The sequence below is a fragment of the Elephas maximus genome, chromosome 8 (assembly GCF_024166365.1).
Source record: "Elephas maximus indicus isolate mEleMax1 chromosome 8, mEleMax1 primary haplotype, whole genome shotgun sequence".
In the NCBI taxonomy this organism is placed as follows: Eukaryota; Metazoa; Chordata; class Mammalia; order Proboscidea; family Elephantidae; genus Elephas; species Elephas maximus.
The window spans coordinates 51,948,475-51,972,226 of NC_064826.1; the positions used below are offsets into that span (position 1 = coordinate 51,948,475).

Here is a 23,752-nt window from a genome sequence, read left to right on the forward strand (position 1 = left end):
GTAAAAAAAATTAATAAATATGTTGTAAAATAATTGACTGCCCCTTATGAAAGGGCACTGAGAAATAAATACCAGCTCTGAGCAGACAAAGTGAAAAGAAATGAGATTTTTCAGTGAGTTAGGTGCTCACAGTTCTGTGATTTAGATGATCTAAATACAGGCATTATCGTTGTTTGATGGGAAACATGGGATTGATATCAAGATTAAGCAGGTATGTTGACAAAGGTTTTTGAGAAATGTTTCTAAGTACTTCTAACTCACTGAACTTCCTTTTTGAGGCTCTCATAAGAACAGCAGAATTTCCAGAGATGATTTTGTATATATTTAGCCAAATATGTAACAATATGAGATAAATTTTGCAATGAAATATAAAACAAGAGACATACAGTAAAAGCATTAAAAAAACGAAGTGACATTTTAAGGCAAGATTTTAACTGACTTAGTTACATCTGGTAAGGCTGGCCTAAAGCACACAAAACCAATTATGGTCAAATCAGTTTCAACTAATGGTGACCCGATATGTGTTAGAGCACAACTGTACTCCACAGAGTTTATAAGGTCTGATGTTTTGGTAATCACCAGACGTTTAATCTCAGGTGCCTCTGAGTGAATTCAAACCTCTGACCTTTTACTTAGCAGAGAAGCGCATTAACCTTTTATACCACCCATGGGTCATCCACGAAGCACATAGGATTTCAGTATTCTCTTGGAGTACCTTAGATGGTGCTGGGGAAGCAAATGCAAAATGCTACCCCGGGCCATGGAAGCAACAGGCAGTATGTTATCACATGGAATAGAGATGTATCTGGTGCATAAGAAAACAGCCCAGGAAAAAATCTCTAATTAACACAAAAAATCTCTCCCTGAGTCAGCTTAGACTATCTAAGACATGATCCACTATCCACTCACCCTTCCCTAATCAAGCATCCAAGAAACAACCATCTTTTCCTTCTCTTGCCCTCTGTACCACTACCAGGTGGAGGCCAAGCTCATAAAAAATAGCAGCTAGGAAATGGAGCTCCCCTGCCACCCCTTAGCCGCTTCTTTACACTAGGCCTTGGTTATGATAAAACACATCCATAGAGTCGATTTCGATTCATAGTGACCATGTAGACAGAGTAGAACTGCCCCATAGGGTTTCCGAGGAGCAGCTGGTAGATTTAAACTGCTGACCTTTTGGTTAGCAGCCATAGCACTTAACCACTGTGTCACCAGGGCTTCATTTGGTCACCATAAACCAAAAAACCAAACCCTCTCCGTCAAGTTTATTCTGACTCATAGCGACCCCACAGGGAAGTCAACTGCCACATCTTTCTCCCATGGAGAAACTAGTGAGTTCGAACTGCTGACCTAGCAGCTGAGCACTTTAAACTCTGCACTACCAGGGGAGAAGAATTAATGTTAAGTCAAGTTTAGAATTTTGGCTATCATGTGTGAATAAAACAAAGAAACAAACAAACCTACTGCCGTCCAGTTGATTCCCACTCATAGTGATCCTATAGGACAGGGTAGAACTGCCCCAGAGGGTTGCAGCTGCCATCCTTTTGGTTAGCAGCTGTAGCTCTTAACCACTACACCACCAGGGTTTCTTATGTGTGCACAGACGTTTTATTTTCTGAGTGGAGACTTGTTTTAAAAACTGCTTTTTATAACTAACGGTGACCCAGAATGTTTTATTATATTAAAATGACCAGGAAAACTATCTTTATTAAAGGTCATTAACTGAGAAAGATTAAGATGAATTTGGAATACAAAATGAGCTAGATTTTCAAAATAAACTGTCATACTTGCCCGACAGAGTTACTCTGAACTTTAACATTAATGTGTACTATAAATCTCCAAGAAAAGACTATGTAAAATTTGAAATGTGGCATGTTCTAATGAACAGTTGTCAATAACACGGTAGGTGATATAGAACCACCATAATAGAAGTCTACATTAAAGAGCTCTGAGTGGATCTTTCAGTAGGAGCCGTAACAATAGCTAATTTACACATTTATCTTCCATAAGATCTGGATTTATTTTTTCTAAATATTATTATTGGTTCAAACCTCTCTCAAGTTTCAATGAAGGCACTGGGATACTTCACAAGTTTAACCAGGATGATTACATTCTAAAATGTAATCAATCTACAATGTGCACAAGGCATTCTAATGGGATAGTTATATCCATAGACTAGTAAAATGATAATTTTTCAGTATGACTCCAGCAGCGTCTTGGTCACAGAACACTGTGATTCAAATGACTAGACAATCAATCAGGTGGCCACGATACTTTTCTGTCCTCTCTTTAAAAGGAAAACAAGCCCTCAAGTAACTTTATGAATATCAGTCTGCATGTCTGCAGAACCTATGCACCCACTAAATAACTTCTAGAATTCCTCAAGAAAATGGTCCATTTTAATTATTGTTGCTACATATACCTACAATTACAAAGAAATTGCTTTTCCAACTGAAACGTAGGTGTCTTTTGAGTTTGGTGAACACTAATTGATTTCCAGCACCTAGTCTCTTTAAAGGAAATCCTGGTGGCTTAGTGGTTAAGTGCTACAGCTGGGAACCAAAGGGTCAGCAGTTCGAATCCACCAGGCACTCCTTGGAAACTCTATGGGGCAGTTCTGCTCTGTCCTATAGGGTCGCTATGAGTCGGAATCGACTCGAAGGCACTGGGTTGGGTTTCTGGGAGTCTCTTTAAAGCGAAGGGCTGAAATCAAGATTCTATATTAAAATGCAAAAGGACCCCTGCAAATCTATATTAAGCAGCCAAATATTTCTACACCATATACTGCACGGTGTGACAAAACCTACTTAACGCTTTCATAGCTTGCTTTATCAGAATCAACTTGACAGCAATGGGCTACAGGTTGCTTTATATCTATCCTTTTAAGGTTATGTTTAAGCCTATTGCATTTTTCTGTGGAAATAAATCTGCACAATCCATAGACCTATTGTTACTAATTGGTTTGTTTTGTCTAATCTTAAACGAATTAAAAAATCAGGGTCTACCGGATCAGAAGAATACTTTAATATTGGAATTTGGGTTTACATGTTGTCAGTTTTTTCCTACCAGAAAACATCACATTGCTCTCTATAAAAATGCTCATGTTACAGAAACATCATTGGAGAAAAGCTATGCAAGTAAGTGTAACCTTTCTTTACCTTAGAAGTGATGTTGCTTCTTGTGTGCCTGACTTATCAAATACGATCAAATTACCCTTGCTTAAAATCTATATTTTGTATTTAGACTTGTCCTTAATACCTTTTATGATGTTCTTACTATTTCATTGCTCTACTCCTAATTACAATGCTCACTATTAAAGCTAAGTCCTTTATTACAATGGGTGATCCCTTGTGTGCAGAATGAATTCTACTTCTTAAGAGTACCATTTCCTAGCACTTGCCAGATTTCTAGTTCCAGGATTCAGAATCAAGCCTTTATAATTTAAATAGCATTTTAAAAGGAGACAGAAAAGCTGCTTCGTTAATATTACAACCATGGTAACATTCTCCCGACACTTCACTTCTTTAGTCATTTAACATACAACTTCGTAGCATGAAATGATCCACCCTCCAGAAACACAGAAAACCCTTTTTGTGTGTGTGTGTGTGGGAGGGGGAGGGCAAAATAAACACAAAATTTAAGAATGTATTGCTGCTGAAAACATTTTGTACGATTGTATCTTGATCTAAATTCTTGTGATCAATACCAGCACTGAAAACAATTACTCAGAAAAATACCAGGGAGGTAGAGGTGGTGGGAATTTTTTGGCTCTCTTTATTCATCAGAGCACTGGGTTACACTGGGAAATCTCATTTTGGTGGGCACAGTCATGTCAGGATCTCTCAAGACAGCGTGTATAAATCAGGCCATGTTATGATAGCAATTTCAACAAGACCAAGTCACAATTCCGTAAAACGTAGACCAGTTGTTTTAAAACATGTTTGATATCAGATATGTTAACAGTGTACCTATTATTTCTTTGGAATTATTTGATTGTTGGTCATAAAACTTAAACTTGGTATAATTGAGATTTGACTAACTTATGCTAATATTTTAAATTATTGAATTTTTTTTTTCCCTCCCTTTGGTATTCATCTTACGTTTGCTTTTTTTTTTTGGATTTAAAAATATTGAGATGGAAGTATCTCCTATTTGACAGATTCCTTATGTTCATTATTTCATGTTATTCTCACCACAATGCGAGGAGGCATATTCCACTCCTTCACAGAAGAAGAAGCTGAAGACATACTAAGTGATAGAACCAGGATTTGTATCTACTCTTTGGGCTCTGTGCTCCTGTCCGTGCATCATAGCTGAACTGTGATGAAATATTTGCTTGCTTCATTTTTTTTTAATAATTTTCATCGTGCTTTAAGTGAAAGTTTACAAATCAACTCAGTCTCTCACACAAAAACCCATACACACCTTGCTACACACTCCCAATTACTCTCCCCCTAATGAGACAGCCCGCTCTCTCCCTCCACTGTCTCTTTTCGTGTCCATTTCGCCAGCTTCTAACCCCCTCCACCCTCTCATCTCCCCTCCAGGCAGGAGATGCCAACATAGTCTCAAGTGTCCACCTGATCCAAGAAGCTCACTCCTCACCAGCAGCCCTCTCCAACCCATTGTCCAGTCCAATCCATGTCTGCAGAGTTGGCTTGGGGAGTGGTTCCTGTCCTGGGCCAACAGAAGGTCTGGAGGCCATGACCACTGGGGTCCTTCCAGTCTCAGTCAGACCATTAAGTCTGGTCTTATGAGAATTTGGGGTCTGCATCCCAAGGCTCTCCTGCTCCCTCAGGGGCTCTCTGTTGTGTTCCCTGTCAGGGCAGTCATCAGTTGTAGCTGGGCACCATCTAGTTCTTCTGGTCTCAGGATGACGTACTCGCTGGTTCATGTGGCCCTTTCTGTCTCTTAGGCTCGTAATCGCCTTGTGCCCTTGGTGTTCTTCATTCTTCTTTGATCCAGGTGGGTTGAGACCAATTGATGCACCTTAGATGGCTGCTTGCTAGCGTTTAAGACCCCAGGCGCCACTCTTCAAAGTGGGATGCAGAATGTTTTGTTAATAGATTTTATTATTTTTTAAGTGACTTAGATGTCCCCTGAAACCATGGGCCCCAGACCCCTGCCTCTGCTACTCTGGCCTTTGAAGCATTCAGTTTATTCAGGAAACTTCTTTGCTTTTGGTTTAGTCCAATTGCGCTGACCTCCCCTGTACTGTGTGCTGTCTTTCCCTTCACCTAAAATAGTTCTTATCTACTATCTAATTAGTGAATACCCCTCTCCCACCTTCCCTCCCTCCCCACCTCGTAACCACAAAAGAATGTTTTCTTCTCAGTTTAAACTATTTCTCTAGTTCTTATAATAGTGCTCTTATACAATATTTGTCCTTTTGCAACTAATTTCACTGAGCATAATGCCTTCCAGTTTCCTCCATGTTATGAAATGTTTCACAGATTTTCACTGTTCTTTATTGATGCGTAGTATTCCATTGTGTGAATATACCATAATTTATTTATCTGTTCATCCATTGATGGGCACCTTGGTTGATTCCATGTTTTTGCTATCGTAAACAGTGCTGCAATAAACATGGATGTGCATATATCTGTTCGTGTAAAGGCTCTTATTTCTCTAGGATATATTCCAAGGAGTGGGATTGCTGGATCGTATGGTAGTTCTAGTTCTAGCTTTTTAAGGAAGTGGCAAATCCATTTCCAAAGTGGTTGTACCATTTGACATTCCCACCAGCAGTGTAGAAGTGTTCCACTCTCTCCACAGCTGCTCCAACATTTATTATTTTGTATTTTTTGGATTAATGCCAGCCTTGTTGGAGTGAGATGAAATCTCATTGTAGTTTTGATCTGCATTTATCTAATGGCTAATGATCGTGAACACTTCCTCATATACCTGTTAGCTACCTGAATGTCTTCTTTAGTGAAGTGTCTATTCATATCTTTTGCCAATTTTTTAACCGTGTTATTTGTCTTTTTGCAGTTGAGTTTTTGCAGTATTATGTAGATTTTAGAGATCAGGCGCTGATCAGAAATGTCATAGCTAAAAAGTTTTTCACCTTTTTACTCTTTTGGTGAAGTCTTTGGATGAGCTTAAGTGTTTGATTTTTAGGAGCTCCCAGTTATCTACTTTTTCTTCTACGTTCTTTATAATGTTTTCTGTACTGTTTATGCCATGTATTAGGGCTCCTAACGTTGCCCCTATTTTTTCTTCCATGATCTTTATTCTTGTAGATTTTATATTTAGGTCTTTGATCCATTTTGAGTTAGTTTTTGTGCATGGAGTGAGCTTTGGGTCTTGTTTCATTTTTTTGCTGATGGATATCCAGTTATGCCAGCACCATTTGTTAAAAAGACTGTCTTTTCCCCCATTTAACTGTTTTGGGGCCTTTGCCAAATATCAGCTGCTAATATGTGAATGGATTTATGTCTGGATTCTCAATTGTGTTCCACTGGTCCATGTATCTGTTGCTGTACTAGTACTAGGCTGTTTTGACTATTGTGGCAGTATAATAGGTTCTAAAATCAGGTAAAGTAAGGCCTCCCACTTTGTTCTTCTTTTTCAGTTATGCCTTGCTTATCCGGGGCCTCTTTCCCTTCCATATGAAATGGGTGATTTGTTTCTCCATCTCATTGAAGAATGTCTTTGGGATTTGGATCAGAATCACATTAAATGTATAGATCGCTTTTGGTAGAATAGACATTTTTATAATGTTAAGTCTTCCTATCCATGAGCAAGGTATGTTCTTCCACTTATGTAAGTCTCTTTTGGTTTCTTGCAGAAGTGTACTGTAGTTTTCTTTGTATAATTCTTTTCCATCTCTGGTAAGATTTATTTCTAAGTATTTTATCTCCTTGGGGGCTACTGTAAATAGCATTGATTTGGTGATTTCCTCTTCGATGTTCTTTTTGTTGGTGTAGAGGAATCCAACTGATTTTTGTATGTTTATCTGCTGAAGTCTTCTATTAGTTTCAGTAGTTTTCTGGAGGATTCCTTAGGGTTTTCTGTGTATAAGATCATGTCATCTGCAAATAGAGATACTTTTACTTCTTCTTTGCCAATCTGGATGCCCTTTATTTCTTTATCTAGCCTAATTGCTCTGGCTAGGACATCTAGCACAATGTTGAATAAGAGTGGTGATAAAGGGCATCCTTGTCTGGTTCCCAATCTCAATAGGAACGTTTTCAGGCTCTCTCCATTTAGGGTGATGTTGTCTGTTGGCTTTGTATAAATGCCCTTTATTATGTTGAGAAATTTTCCTTCTATTTCTATTATGCTGAGAGTTTTTATCGTGAATGAGTGTTGAACTTTGTCAAATGCCTTTTCTGCATCAATTGATAAAATCATGTGATTCTTGTCTTTTGCTTTATTTATGTGGTGGATTATATCAATTGTTTTTCTAATGTTGAACCATCCCTGCATACCTGGTATGAATCCAACTTGGTCATGGTGAATTATTTTTTTTTGATATGTTCTTGAATTCTATTGACTAGAATTTTGTTGAGGATTTTTGCATCTACGTTCATGAGGGATATAGGTCTATAATTTTCTTTTCTTGTGATGTCTTTACCTGGTTTTGGTATCAGGGATATGGTGGCTTCATAGAATGAATTTGGTAGTATTACATCCTTTTCTATGCTCTGAAATACCTTTAGTAGTAGTGGTGTTAACTCTTCTCTGAAAGTTTGGTAGAGCTCTGCAGTGAAGCTGTCCGGACCAGGGCTTTTTTTTGGGGGGGAGTTTTTTGATTACCTTTTCAATCTCTTCTTTTGTTATGGGTCTATTTAGTTGTTCTACCTCTGTTTGTGTTAGTTTAGGTAGGTAGTGTGTTTGTAGGAATTCATCCATTTTTTCTAGGTTTTCAAATTTGTTTGAGTATAGTTTTTCATAGTAATCTGATATGATTCTTTTAATTTCAGTTGCGTCTGTTGTAATATCGTCCGTCTCATTTCTTATTTGGGTTATTTCCTTCCTCTCCTGCTTTTCTTTTGTCAGTTTGGCCAATGATTTATCAATTTTGTTGAGTTTTTCAAAAAACCAGCTTTTGGTCATGTTAATTCTTTCAATTGTTTTTTTTGTTTTCTATTTCATTTAGTTCAGCTCTAATTTTTATTATTTGTTTTCTTCTGGTGCCTGTGGGTTTCTTTTATTGCTCTCTTTCTATTTGTTCAAGTTGTAGGGACAGTTCTTTGATTTGGCCCTCTCTTCTTTTTGGATATGTGCATTTATTGATATAAATTGGCCTCTGAGCACTGCTTTTGCTGTGTCCCAAAGGTTCTGATAGGAAGTGTTTTCACTCTCACTGGATTCTATGAATTTCTTTATTCCATCCTAATGTCTTCTATAATCCAGTCTTTTTTGAGCAGGGTATTGTTCAGTTTTCAAGTGTTTGATTTCTTTTCCCTGCTTTTCCTGTTATTGATTTCCACTTTTATGGCCTTATGGTCAGAGAAGATGCTTTGTAATATTTCAGTGTTTTGGATTCTGCTAAGGCTTGCTTTATGACCTAATATGTGGTCTATTCTAGAGAATGTTCCACGTGCACTAGAAAGAAAGTATAGTTGGTAGCTGTTGGGTGGAGTGTTCTGTGTATGTCCACGAGGTCAAGTTGGTTGATTGTGGCATTTAGATCTTTCGTGTCTTTATTGAGTTGCTTTCTGGATGTCCTGTCCTTCACCGGAAGTGGTGTGTTGAAGTCTCCTACTATTATTGTGGAGCTGTCTATCTCACTTTTCAATGCTGATAGAGTTTGTTTTATGTATCTTGCAGCCCTGTCATTGGGTGCATAAATTTTTAATATGGTTATATCTTCTTGGTGTATTGTCCCTTTAATCATTATATAGTGTCCTTCCTTATCCTTTCTGATGGATTTAACTTTAAAGTCTATTTTGTCAGAAATTAATATTGCCACTCCTGCTCTTTTTTGATTGTTGTTTGCTTGATATATTTTTTTCCATCCTTTGAGTTTTAGTTTGTTTATGTCTCTAAGTCTAAGGCGTGTCTCTTGTAGGCAGTATATAGACGGATCTTGTTTTTTAATCCATTCTGCCACTCTCTGTCTCTTTATTGGTGCATTTAGTCCATTTACATTCAGGGTAATTATGGATAGGTATGAATTTAGTGCTATCATTTTGACGTCTTTTTTTTTGTGTTGACAGTTTCTTCTTCCCACTTGATTTTATGTGCTGAGTAGATTTTCTTTATATATTGTCCTTTCCTCATATTTGTTTTTGTTGATTTTCTTTCTGCTGAGTCTGTATTTTTCCCTTGTATTTTATTTTGATGAGTAGGATAGTTCGTCTTCTTTGTGGTTACCTTATTATTTATCCTGATTTTTCTAAATTTAAATCTAACTCATATTTCTTTGTATCACCGTATCTTCTTTTCCATATGGAAGGTGTATGATTACATTACTTAGTCCCTCTTTATTATTTTAATGTTATCTTCTTTTATATAATAACATAGCCGTTACCCTGTGTTGGGCATTTTTTTTTTTTTTTTAATCTTGCTTTTTTTTTTTTTTTGAATTTTCCTGTCTGGGTTTACTTCTGGTTGCTCTGCCCAGTGTTCTAGTCTTGGGCCGATACCTGATATTATTGATTTTCTAACCAAAGAACTCCCTTTAGTATTTCTTGTAGTTTTGGTTTGGTTTTTACGAATTCCCTCAACTTGTGTTTATCTGTAAATGTCTTAATTTCACCTTCATATTTAAGAGACAGTTTTGATGGATATATGGTTCTTGGCAGGCTATTTTTTTTCCTTCTATTTTTTAAATATGTCATCCCATTGCCTTCTTGCCTGCATGGTTTCTACCAAGTAGTCTGAGCTTATTCTTATTGGCTTTCCCTTGTAGGTGACTTTTCTTTTATCCCTCGCTACTCTTATAATTGTCTCTTTATCTTTGGTTTTGTCAAGCTTGATTATAATATGTCTTGGTGACTTTCTTTTAAGATCTACCTTATGTGGAGTTTGATGAGCATCTTGGATAGATATCTTCTCATCTTTCACAATATCAGGGAACTTTTCTGCCAACAAATCCTCAACAATTTTCTCTGTATTTTCTGTTATCCCTCCCTGTTCTGGCACTCCCATCCCTCGTAGGTTATTTCTCTTGATATTTCACATGATTCTCAAGGTTTCTTCATTTTTTTTAATTCTTTTATGTGATTTTTATTCAAATATATTAGTGCCAAGTGATTCATCTTCAAGTTCAGAAATTCTAGCTTCTACTTGCTCAATTCTGCTCCTCTGACTTTGTATTGAGTTATCTAATTCTGCAATTTTATTGTTAATCTTCTGAATTTCTGATTGCTGTCTGTCTACGGATTTTTCCAGCTTATTAAACTTTTCATTATGTTCCTGAATAATCTTTCTAATTTCTTCAGTTGTTTTATCTGTGTGTTCCTTGGCTTGTTCTGCATATTGTTTCATTTCCTTCCTGATGTCTGGAAGGGTTCTGTATATTAAACTTTTGTATGCTGCATCTGGTAATTCCAGGAATGCACTTTCACCTAAAAGATCCCTGGATTCTTTGTTTTCAGAGCCTGATGAGGTGATCATGGCCTGTTTCTTTATGTGACTTGATATTGACTGTTGTCTCCGAGCCATCTCTAAGTTATTGTATTAGTTTATGCTTGCTTACTGTGTTGTAGCTGCTTGCTTTGTTTTGTTTTGATATACCCCTATGGGTTGCTTGAGTGAGATACCTTGATTATTTTTGCCTTTGGAGCTCTGGTGTCTTGTCCCCAGCTGGCTAGAGCTGTTATCAGGTATATCAGTCTAGGAGTCCATTCAGTTTTCTTGTATGAATTCAGCTCAGGTTTCCAAGTAGCTGATCAAGTGTGTGGTACAGGCTCTGTCCTACAGTCTTGGAGGGGCAGGGGTGATTGGCGTATATAACCGTATCTGATTGCAGCAGGGGGTCATGCTCTGAACAAGGCAGGGGGCTGAGAACCAACCTCCAAGTGTCTCTGAGGAAAATGCGTCTGTGTTCCCTAGAGTGTGCTGGTGGGTGGGCTCTGCAGAGGGACCATGGGCACCCATAGATTTTGTTGTAAGGACTGGGAGGTACCAGTTATCCTTGGGCCCCTGTCGCGGGTGGCTGGGCGACCCAAGTGGAGCCACCAGTCCTTAGGTCCCTGTTGTGGGTAGGTGAGGACCTTGTTTAATAGGCAAAGCAATGTCAAACGTCAAACACCCACCTCTCCACCGCACAGCTGAAATGGTTGGAGTTTCCCAACAAGGGCCTATTCTCCCGAAATAGGCCCACACAGGTCTATTCAGAAGGGAAAGGTGCTCAAGGTCCACGGATGGTTTATGCCTGGACAGAAGCCGTTTCTGTCCGGAGCTCCCCCAGTTAATAGAGCTAGCAAATTATCTTTTCCCCCCAGTCGGAAATTTTTTCCTTCCCCAAGGCTGGGAGGATGGCTCCAGGTGCTCACCAGGGTCTATCTCAGGCCTAGGGATTTAGTCGCTGAAGCTGGGTTGGGGGTGGGGGGGTGGGGTAAAATATACGCAAGTACTTAGCTTTTTCCGAGAGCGCCCTTCTCCTCAGGTTCCAGAGGTGTGAGTGGACTGTGTGGCTGGCTGCTTCTCCTTGAGGAAACCGCGGCGGAACTAGGACCAGCCCACTTCCGCAGCTGCCGCCACCGTAGCCGCTCTGGGAATGGTGCCTGAGGCCTCCCCGTGATTCAGGTCCGGCAACTTCTCTCCGCTTCTGAACAGTCTCTTCCTTCCCCTGCCCCTCAGTTCGTTGTCTAGGCTTGCCTTTGATGCTCAGGGCTCCCAGCTTGTCACAAATATAGTCGTTTCACTTGTTTTTTTGGGTCTCTGTTGTAAAGAGGGCTGGATGGAAGCGTCTGTCTATTCTGCCATCTTGGCTTCTACCTTGCTTGCTTCATTTTGATACAAGAATTGTATGTAGTGTTTGGAATCATAATATCTAGAGTCTCAGGCTATTTTGTATTTTAATATAAAATGATTAGTATTATTAGAAGTGAATAATGTTCAAAATCTCCAATCACTGAAAAATGTCCAACTTATCATCAGTTAGTTAACCTCCCTAACAAAATATATTTAGTGAAACTGTATTATATAAACTAATGTCACTCTACTGAAATCTTTTTACTGTGACTATAATTTGTTGGGAGTCCCTGGGTGGTACAAAAGTTAAAGCTTTCAGCTATTAACTGAACTGTTGGAGGTTTGAGGCAACCCAGAAGCCTTAGAAGACACTTCTGGCAATGTACTTCCAAAAAATACGTCATTGAAACTCTATGGAGTAATACTACTCTGACACACACGGAGTTGCCATTTTTTTGGAATCAACTCAGTGGCAACCAATTGGCTTGGTGTACATATATATATACAGCACTGGGTTATATATATATATATATATATATATATATATATACGTATATTTGTTGAAGAAGTACAAACGACAGGTTTCTAACACACATAGTCCTGAATTCAGCCTATTGCCCAAGAGCACCAAATATCATAAGGAGGGACTGTTTTCATTTGCCTTCACCACTCTCAGTGTTGTGGAGTGGAGTCAGATAGTCTGATTTACACTGGGCATGTCAATCAATTTGAATATTAACTTTTTTTAATCTGTAAAAGGAACATTATCTACCTTGTTACTTGGTGGAATAACAAAATGAAATGAGTTATTTAAAATAGGTAAATGTGAACTATTCATTTGTGTTCTATAATTAATTGGTGGCCTCGTCTTGGAACAGAGTAGTCACTAAAATTTACAGGAGATTATTAAGGGCTGTCTACGCAATTGTCTGCAAAGGCAGGGCAGCTTTTCGCCCTGTAATTTCTACACTGACATCACTTGTGATAGAGTAGCTATTTTTTTTAAGACAAGACAAATGAATATCAAGATAAATTACAATGACAGTATTAGAGATTATTAGTGGTTTAATTTACAAAAAGAAAGTACTCTCAGTAAAGCATATGATACTTCAAAAGATAATAAAACTTCTGAAAAGTCTCCTGCCTTCTTTTATCAAAGTGAAGTAATCTTTGTTCTAACAGTACGCTAGGTTTTGTTGTATTTCTAAAATGGAAATAATAATTGCCTTGCTTACATTACAAGGTAAGCGTGAGGACAAAACTATTTAGTAGCTGAAAAAGTTAAGCTAGTCAAAATTCCTTATTATTATTTCCCCTTATTAACAAATATTATTTACAAGACTATAATAATTCTATAAACAAATATTAACATAAATTTCTATTGAAAAATGACTATAGGATATTCTATATTGATAATAACTAAAGATATTCCCTACATCTAAATCTAAAGTAAGTCAAAAATTAATAAACTTCTGTGACTAAAAGCAAATTAAGTATGAATATTTGGCCCTTCTTTTATCAAGTTCTATGTTCATTTTTGATACCCTTAAGCAGATAAATTAGACAGGAAAGTTAATATGTTTTGGGTGCTTTCTAAAATACAAGGACCAACCAGTGAAATTCTCAGAAATAAAAATTTTCAGGTGGAGTTCTAATTAAATAAACTATTCTAAAACTTAGAATACATCGCTGAGCAAAAATAATCACATTTCAATTGAAGGGGATTTAAAAAGTAATCACCTTTGGGAAATAAGAACGTGGGATTTCTTATGAGAATGTAGCTCACAACTGCATTTAAGTGAAAGAACAGACTGTTTCCTTCAGTTAAGCCTTCAATTAAAGTGTACTTTCACATTTATTAAACTCAGAAACCTAGAACAAGCTCTAAATTTGATTTGTTCCAATATATTGCATGAAGAATACCAGTAATTATTAAATTTTCCACATCTTGTTGACATTTCTGATTTTATTCCTGAGTCATTTACTCATGAAGCCCATAACACTACATATGAATTTTAAAGGAGTATAGGCCAGGCAAGGTCAGAATCTTACTGATGAGATTTAGCTAAAAAGGAAACATAATCCAAAAACAGAGGTACTTTTCCTCTTTTTTCTTTTAATTGTACCATATTCCAAAGCAAAAAACAAAATTTCCAAAGTGTTTCCTATGTCTTCTGAAGAGATATATTTACATATTTCTATGTTATTTTCAAAGTAATGTTTTATTTTCTGAGATGGTTACAGTTTATTCTAAATTGGAAAGAAAAACATTACTTATGCAAAGTCAAAACTCTTGTAGGTAAAAAAAAAAAAAAGCTGCATATGCTATGTGGCAATTAATATTCTTTAAAGAACATATGTTTGCATTTGCCTTATGGTTCAGATATTGCTTCTACTTGAGGGCAAAACAGATAAAGAATTTTATTGTGAACCTGATTTCAACTAAATAAAAAATGAAAAGCAATTAAAAAAGGAAATGAAGATTCTCATGCAAATTATGTTTCTTACTACTCCTGTGCACAGTCTGGCTCTCAAATAGTATAACTGAGTTAAATTTAACTCAAAAGCAAAATATCAGGAAGTCTACCTATCATAGTGACTAAAACCATAAAGTTAGATTTATTTGAAACCTGACCTCGCTTACATTAAACATTTCCTGCCTCAATTTCCCCTTCTTCAAAATTAATTGTTTTAAGAAAGTTTTGATTTTTAAAGTACATATCTGCTTTCTTTTAAAGTTATGAATATAACTCGGAAAGGCAAAATTATTTACGAAACCATGGATTAAAGAACATCTCCATGGATGTGGACCTTCTACAAATTTTTAATTAGTGATTCCAAAATATTAGTTTCCCATTGCTGCTGTGACATATACCAACAAACTTAGCAGCTCACACAACACAAATTTATTAGCTTACATTTTATAGGGTAGTCCCATATGGGTCTTATTGGGCTAAAAAAAAAAAAGAGATTTAGCAGGGCTCCATTCCTTTCTGGAGGATCTAGAGGAAAATCTGTTTCCTAGAAACAAATTCTGTTTGCCATTTGCTAGAAACCTCTAGAAAGAGGTTGCCTTCCTGGCCCCTTTCCTCAATCATCAAATCCAGCATTGTTGCATCTCTCTGTCCATTATTCCACAGTAACATCTTCCACTTCCACTTTTAAGGGCTCTTCTGATTACACTGGGGCCGCTGGGATAATCCAGGAAATTCTCTCTGTTGATTAGTAAACTTAATTCCACTAGCAACCTTAATTTCACTTTGTGATTTAAAGTAACATATTCACAAGATTCCAGGGTTAGGGCATATATTAATGGCATTTTGGAGAGGCCATTTTTTGGCCTACCACACCAGATTAATAAAATCTACCCATGAAAATCAGATTTTTCTACCACAGGCTCTTCTATTTCATGCAAATAAAACAAGTATCACATTCGCTCCTTTTTTTCTTTTTTCCTTTAAATGGACTACATAAGATACTCAGCAGAATGGCACTGCAACAGTTGCTCATATCCTCTTACTTACAGCCCTCATAGATGTCGGTGGGAATATGGACTGCTGCGTGCTGATAAGATATTTGTCGTCCAAAATTAGCATCTTCGATAAAAACAGGTTTTATCCTCTGGCTGCCTGGCTCGCTGTCATTTCTTTCAGGCTATTCAGAAAAAGATAGACAAGAAACAGAATATTACAACTCATGCTAATAACAAAGATATCTCATACTCATGTCTTCATTTATCAAATATATATTCCTAAAAATATATATCTATGAAAATATTTAAAGATATAACTACAATTGACATTGGACCCACAAATTTCACATTGTATCCTCATGATTTCATTCACATTATAATCTAACTCCTCTCCTCATTTCCTCGAGGCTGAAGTCACATTGAGAGGCACAGGACTGTCCCATATGTAATACTTGCTAATGTGTGCATTTAAAGGACAGGATAAACGTCTTTAAAAACAACTGAATTAAAATTATCCTTTGAAATTAACTTTACAATTTACGCTATTAAATTTATATTATGCAGTTGAAGATAATTCTTGGTGTGACAATTAATGGGACACACGACCACAATAAGGTAACAACGAAGGATTAATTTTATGTTCCTTTGATTTTTGCATATGTTCTGTGTGTAAAATTTTATTTTAAAAAACAAAAATATACTAGTAAATAAAAGATCCATTATAACTCTAAGTACAATTGAAATCCTAACTTTGTCTCCCAATCAATAATGGTACAGGAAAATCTCACAGGAGTTTAAGATCGAAGATTAATTTTCCATCTATTCCAACTCTGCTTTTGATGCTGAATTACCGTATTGCTCTCCCCAGAAGGAAACTAAAATTATAAGTCTTTTATCCAAAATGCATCTGTATGACTTTTTTTTTCTATTTTTTACTATTTAAACCTTCTTTACAATTCAAATATGATTGCTTTATGTCTTCACTAAATAAAAATATTTGGATTAAAATCAGAAGTGTATTTTTAACTCCTTTACTACAAAGATTAATGATTTCTGTATTTCAAGGCTTATCTCCACAAAACAAAACTGGAAAAAAAATATAACTTTGGACTATTTTGGCAGCACACCGCAGTAATGCATGTGATAAACAACACAAAAGACTGAATTGTACAACCAGGAAATTCCTTAGAAGTCTGATGGGATGTGGCAACAGCCTAAAGTTAAATTCCAAAGTAAGCTGCAGGTTTATGAAGAAGTGATAGTGTCAGACTTTTCATATTGCCCTCAAAATTCAAATAACCAGATAACACATTAGTATCCTTTCAGTTAGCAGCCAAGTGCTTTAACCACTTCGTAACCAGTGTTCCTTCGCATATTACAAGGGCAAGAATTATTTTGTGAAACTTGTGGTGGTTAGGTTGGATATGACTGTGAGTATGTGTGCACACGTGCACTTAGGAGTATGTGTGATTAAAAAAGAACTGTAATATTTATTTGTGATAAAAATACTGAAAACAGGTGACTAAATTTTATTAATGAGAAAGCCACGCACATTTAAGTACTTTCCATTAACAAATTATATAAACAAAATGACAAAACAATCTTCTTTTCAAAGTCTAAAATCCAGTAAAATACCAACATGCCATAAGCACTAATAATATTCTTTTCTAAAACAGAGGCTAGGTGTGAGCAGGAAGAAGGAGAAGAAAGGAGAGGAAAAAAGACAACTAAAAAGAAAAAGCTATAGTGAAATAGAATACTTAAAATATTATATTTTACTTAATACATCAGTCTTGATTGTAATTGTTAATAAATGAAAGAACAAAATTGATAACTCCGATTCTTATTCTTGGATTAAACTGTGAAATTTAACACATTTTAAAATTCCCAGTCTGTTGTCTATTCCTGGGAACTACTGACTTAATAAGAGAAATGCACAATAATTCCCTGAATTAACAACCTGCATAGAGAGAATACCCCAAATAATGAATGATATGACTGTTTTGATCAGCTGCAAATACTCTGAATTTGTGAAAAGTCTCAACTCTTAATTTTAAAGCTGTAGTTCTCCAAATGTGGTCTTGGAGAGGCAGATGGTGGTTCTTATCCCACAGGGTTCATCAGAAATACCCAGAGAGAGCCCTCCCTCCCTCCAAAAAAATTAAAAAAGGTACCACCATACCATAAATTTTTTTTTTTTTTTATAGGAGGAAGATATTCTCTCACCTCATATTAAGAGCTACAAAACTAAAGGATCTATAAAGTCAGTTTGAGTTCTGAAATAAATCTATGGTCCCACTTCTACAATTTTAGAAAATAATGTATTACCTTTTATAATCACACCTTTTAAAGAACTCCCATTTACATCTATTTCTCAAAAATGTTAGACATATGATTAGAAGGATTAGATAATATAGATAGATAATGGATAGATGATAAATAGATAAGTATCTATCTATTATTGATTATATGAATTAAGATTAGAGAAATGTGCAAATCTTTCATTAAATGATTCTCCCAAGAAATATATATTGGCAGCATGGAGGAGAAAAGATTTATTGATATTAATATCTATAGAAATGTTATTTTAATACATAAATCTGAACAAACTAAGTATTCAACAATAGGAGAATGACAGATACAATTTTATCTTGCTATTAAATATGTAAAAGAGTAATTAAATGGGAAATGTACATACACCTGTATCACCGGGGCTCCATATACATTATAGTTGCTTAAAAACTATATTAAGTTAAAATAGTGCACGTTAAGCAAAAAGACAAAAGGAGAGAGGAGCGGAAAGGAGGGACAGGGAAGGGAAGGGCAGAGAAAAGAAAATGAAGGAAGGAAAGGGAGTCTATTTATTGTGAGAATAAAGAGTGGTGGGAGACATGAATGGACATTTACACACCAAATGTTGCCAGCATTATGTCTGGTTTTGTAGTTATGAAAAATAATTACATTCATCTTTGTGCTCTTTTTTTTTTCCAGTAATACAATGAACATATATTACATTTGCAACCAGAAAAAAAGCTATTACTTTTTAAAATTTTAAGACCTTTCTAGGATGCTATTAAGCATGTGATTATCTTACTAAGATGAAAAACTGCTTGTATTTATTCTAAATCCTACACACTTAAAGTTAGCACTATTTAATGCATTTTAAGGAGACTATTGTACTTTCAAATTACAATATATGAGGTTTTAGGAATAACTTTCCGATAATAATGGACTTCTCAACTTGTATAATCATGTATCAAGACTCATTTTAATGCATAGCTGCTAAATATATTAAACAAAAATAATACTGCTGCTCCTCATGGAAGTTTCATGAAAATACGAGTTCCTAAAACAAACCCCCTAATTACCTTTAAACCACTTAATTCATCACTCCTAGCACAATCATATCCTTTTATCTTGATATATTATATACATTATGTAGTATAATTAAGATACAGTAAATAATATACACAAAAGAATTAACTGACATTTTGGAGAAAATTTATGTAACATAGATTGTCTAATATGTTAATTAAAAATCTTAAATAAATTCCCCCATAGGAGTTAAGATTTCCTTGTATTTCAGACCACATAGAAGACAAAAGGAAAAAGTTATATCTCTTTCCAAAAGATTTTTTTTTTCAAGTTATGTCTTCTGAAGTCTCCAGAGTACCCTACAGGAATATGCAGAGAAACTGAGCAGGTCAATTCTAAAATGTCTTCAAATATATTTGGTAAAATGCATAAGAAGTCTGTTATTAAGACTACTCACCTCAATATAATTTCAGTTATTAAATAATAGATGAGATCACTTGGAGACAGAGGTACAGGCTAATGTTGGTGAGGTCATTCAATTTTATTAGTAGTACATATATATTCTATTAGCAAATTTTAATTTAGAAAGTAATGATGACAATTCTTGACAGACAAAAAAGGCTCCTGCAAATTTAATTTGTTCATCCCAAACACTTTTAGAATTAATATTTATAACAAATAATTTAATTTTAATATTTTGCTCTCTTTTTCAGTGTTATTAATTTAAAACTATTTCTACTTATATCAAAATGTTTAGAAATAAAAAACATATATTTCACCTAAATTTCACTGGAAACTATCGTGGCCATCTGCCACAAACTGAATAAGCTCACTAGAAACTTTGCTCATAATCGTACCATGTCTATGTTTGTCTTTCCCTCCTCTCTACTATTTTGTGGTGCCCCACACAACTGGAGAAAACTACTTGGTACTGAATAATGATGGACCACTCAGACCTCCTATAGAAGTATCACAATTGATATAATTGATATTTCTATCTCACTACTGAAGGAGTTAGGAGCCTGGGTGGTCTAATGGTTAAGCACTCAGCAGCTAACTGAAAGATTGGTGCTTGAACACACCAACCTCCCAGTGGAAGAGGAGACCTGCAGATCTGCTCTCATAAAGATTACAGCCTAGGGGTGGTTCTATTCTGTCCTAAAAGTCACTTAACTTGATGGCACACAACGACAAGTAAAGGAGTTAAATGAATGGGTTCCTGTGAAATGAACCTCTTGTGACATTCTTCAGTAACCAGATACTATGGCCTTGTATACAATTCATTACTGTGTGGGTCTGTGTTTGTGAGTGTGTGTGTGTGTGTATATGCACGTGCAGTGGGTATTTTAATAAAAAAAATTATTATATTCACTGCTAAATATATTTTTATTTTTTTACAGCTATTTCATAGATTCTGTTTCCTACAGAGTGGTGAAATATGTAGGATGTAATGATTACAAAAATTTTTTAAAGTTTCAGTGTTATTCCCTATATCAAATATAATTTTAGACACATAATATGCTTCTAGGTGTGCCACTGTAATTGTTGTTAGGTGCCGACCAGTCAATTTCGACTCAGAGCAACCCTATATACAACAGAACAAACACTGCCTGGTCCTGCGCCATTCTCTCTTTCTGTCCACCCCTCATCTGTTAGTTTGTTGTATTGCGGTGGCTTGCGTGTTGCTGTAATGCTGTAATCTATGCCAGCAGTATTTCAAATACCAGTAGTGTCACCCATGGTGGACAGATTTCAGTGGAGCTTCCAGAAGGAAGAGCTTCCACTAAGAAGAAGGAAATTGACCAGTGAAAACCTTATGAATACCAGCAGAACACTGTTTGATATAATGTGGGAAGATGAGCCCTTCAGATTGTGGCTCAGCAAAATAAGACTGGGGAACAGCAGCCTCCTCAAAGTAGAATTGACCTTAATGACATGGATGGAATCAAGCTTTTGGGACCTTCATTTGCTGATATGTCATGACTCAAAATGAGAAGAAACAGCTGCACACATTCATTAATAGGAACATGGAATGTAGGAAGCATGAAGCTAGGAAAATCAGAAGTCATCAAAAATGAAATGGAACACACAAGCATTGATATCCTAGGCATCTGTGAGCCAAAATTAACTGGTATTGGCCATTTGAATCAGGCAATTAATCATATGGTCTACTACGCTGGGAATGACAAACTGAAGAGGAATGGCGTTGTATTCATCATCAAAAAGAACATTTCAAGATCTATACTGAAGTACAATGCTGTCAGTGATAGGATAGTATCCATACGCCTACAAGGAAGAACAGTTAATACGACTATTATTCAAATTTATGCACCAACCACTAAGGCCAAAGATGGAAAAATTGAAGATTTTTACCAACTTCTGAAGTCTGAAATCGATAGAACATTCAATCAAGATCCATTAATAATTACTGGAAATTAGAATGTGAAAGTTGGAAAAAAAAGAAGAATTGGTAGTTAGAAAATATGGCCTTGATGATAGAAACAATGCTGGAGATTGCAAGACAGAATTTTGCAAGACCAGCAACTTCTTCAGAATGCTCATTTGAAGCAAGGATAGCGAGACTATGCCTCACATACTTTGGAAATGTTATTAGGAGGAAAAGTCGCTGGAAAAGGACATCATGTTTGGTAAAGTAGAGGGTCAGCAAAAAAAAGGAAGACCCTCAAGGAGATAGATTGACACAGTGGCTGCAATGATGGGCTCAAGCATAACAACGATTTTGAGGATGGTGCAGGACTGGGCAGTGTTTTGTTCTGTCGCACTTGGGGTCACTATGAGTCAAAACTGACTCGACAACACCTAACAACAATGACTTCATCATTGCAAATACCCTTTTTCACCATAATGGTGTCTATAAACTTGGAACTCACCAGATGGAATACACAGGAATCAAATCGACTACATCTGTGGTAAAAGATGATGAAGAAGCTTAATATCATCAGTTAGAACAAGGTTAGGGTCCAAATGTGGAACAGACCATCAATTTCTCGTATGCAAGTTCAAGTTGAAGTGGAAGAAAATTAGAGCAAGTCCTCGAGAGCCAATGTATGACCCTGAGTATACTGCACCTGAGGAAGGCCATTGTAATATAATATAATATAAATATATAGACATATTTACAATAGACTTTCATCCAGACACCAAGTCTGAATTCTCTGATATGCTACCACATTGGTAGAATGCTCATTAGAAGCAAGGATGGCAAGACTTCACCTCACATACTTTGGACATGTTATCAGAAGGGACCAGTGCCTGGAGAACATCATGCTTGGTAAAACAGAGGGTCAGCGCAAAAGAGGAAGACCCTCAACAAGATGGACTGACACAGTGGCTGGAACAATGGGCTCAAACAGCAACGATTGTGAGGATGGTGCAGGACCTGGCAGTGTTTGGTTCTGTTGTGCACAGGGTCGCTATGAGTTGGAATCAACCTGATGGCACCTAAAGACAAAAAAGCACTTTGGTATCAATACTATCAATGAAAAAATTGATGCTACATCTATAATCTCTACTAGTTCACCCATGGAATCTAAGCAACGTGAGCTGCTCCACTAGTTATAACTGGTCTCCAACAATGACCTTTACAGAGGAAATCCTCTTTTTTAACGTCACTTGCAGCATCAAAGGAGCTGCAGACAAATGTGTCCAGTTAGGGAGTAATGATAGAAAAATGGGCTGAACCTTCCTCCAGTCACAGCTCTTCTGCTCCAGTTTTAAGGCCTGGGTGAATATTATGGTTTAGCAGCCACGAGAAGGTTGTTGAGTCTTGTGACTTAATTGGTTTAAGCTATTCTTTTCTCCTTGAGAATACATGAAGTGAATGAAGAAATTTAGAAATGAAATATGAGTTGGATGACTTGCAATAAACTATATACTAAGGATTTAAACAGTAATATTTTTTATTTGCACTTTTGCTTTACCAAACCATAACAATAATATAATAAAATCATAAATTTAATAAATAGCCATATTGCCCTTGCAAAAACATGTGAGCTTAGCTAATCATAATATGCTTGATGAACAAGTAAGAACTTTTTAAATTAATTCACAAGATTTCTCCAGTCCTTTGGGGAATTCAAATGTTATAACTCTTTAGATTTACTGTGTGGAAAAACTATAGTAATAATTTTTCAGAGACAATTTATTTAACATACTAAGAAAAAAAAGTATGTGTTAAAATTAACAAGAAAAGTAAACTTAGAATGTTAATGACAAAAAAAAAAAATTCAAGAAATAATTCCATTAAGTCTTCATGTATTATTCTCCTAATTAAATTTGAGGTAAAAAAAAAAATTCTTTAAATAAAATGTATTAAAGTTGTTTATGAGGACTACATTCATAAAACTCATAAAAACTGGAATATAAAATATGAGACCCTCCTGGAAGTAAAACTGATGTACTTCTGGTTTGCATGATGGATGAATGTATGTAAAGCACCTAACACAGAACCTAGCACATATGAAAATGAGAGCCAATAGAATGACAGACAAATACAATGAACAGAATAATAGCCAGAGCAGCCAGCAGCTGCTCAGCCGTTATCAAGCAAGACCTCCTCCTCCTGTCCATTATCATCAGAACCTAAGTGATAGACAGCACTGCATGTGGTTCAATTAGCCACTGCTCAGCCATTATCAAAGGGAACCTGCCCCATCTTGTCCACTGTCCTCAAAGACCCTGAACGTTGCCAGTGGCTCAGTTCCTGACTTAAACCAGTCAAACCCAGTTTACTGTCCTCAAAATTGTCCCAAAGTAATCTAAGCCTCGTTAAGACTTAATTGAATATTAAGATTTCCATCCAGGGCAGGAATTTTCCACCATTTTCTATACATATTAAGGGAAAAAAAAATGCAATTGGTATTATTGCTCCTGCAAGCCATGATAACCTATGTAGTCCATGATGTTTGTATGTACTTTCTTGTGAAGGAAAGTACAAAAAGTTCTGTCTCCCTTTGTTCAGGGAGCTTGATTTGATGTATACACCTCCTTGCTCCTTGCCTATGGGCTTGCAATAAACTCTCGTCCTCCCTCCTCTACTTAGTGTGTCTTTATTGATGAGAAGCCATACCCGGC

General features: G+C 36.2%; 1 protein-coding gene across 3 annotated transcripts in view; it reads right to left on the reverse strand.

Annotated features, from left to right (window-relative positions):
• The window catches only part of CACNA2D1 (calcium voltage-gated channel auxiliary subunit alpha2delta 1), a 542,050-nt gene that overhangs the window by 171,330 nt on the left and 346,968 nt on the right, over nucleotides 1–23,752 (reverse strand). For all 3 annotated transcript variants that reach the window (XM_049894495.1, XM_049894496.1, XM_049894497.1), the window contains one exon: nucleotides 15,396–15,525. In XM_049894495.1, coding sequence (XP_049750452.1) covers nucleotides 15,396–15,525 — 130 coding nt within the window. The remainder of the gene's footprint in view (nucleotides 1–15,395; nucleotides 15,526–23,752) is intronic.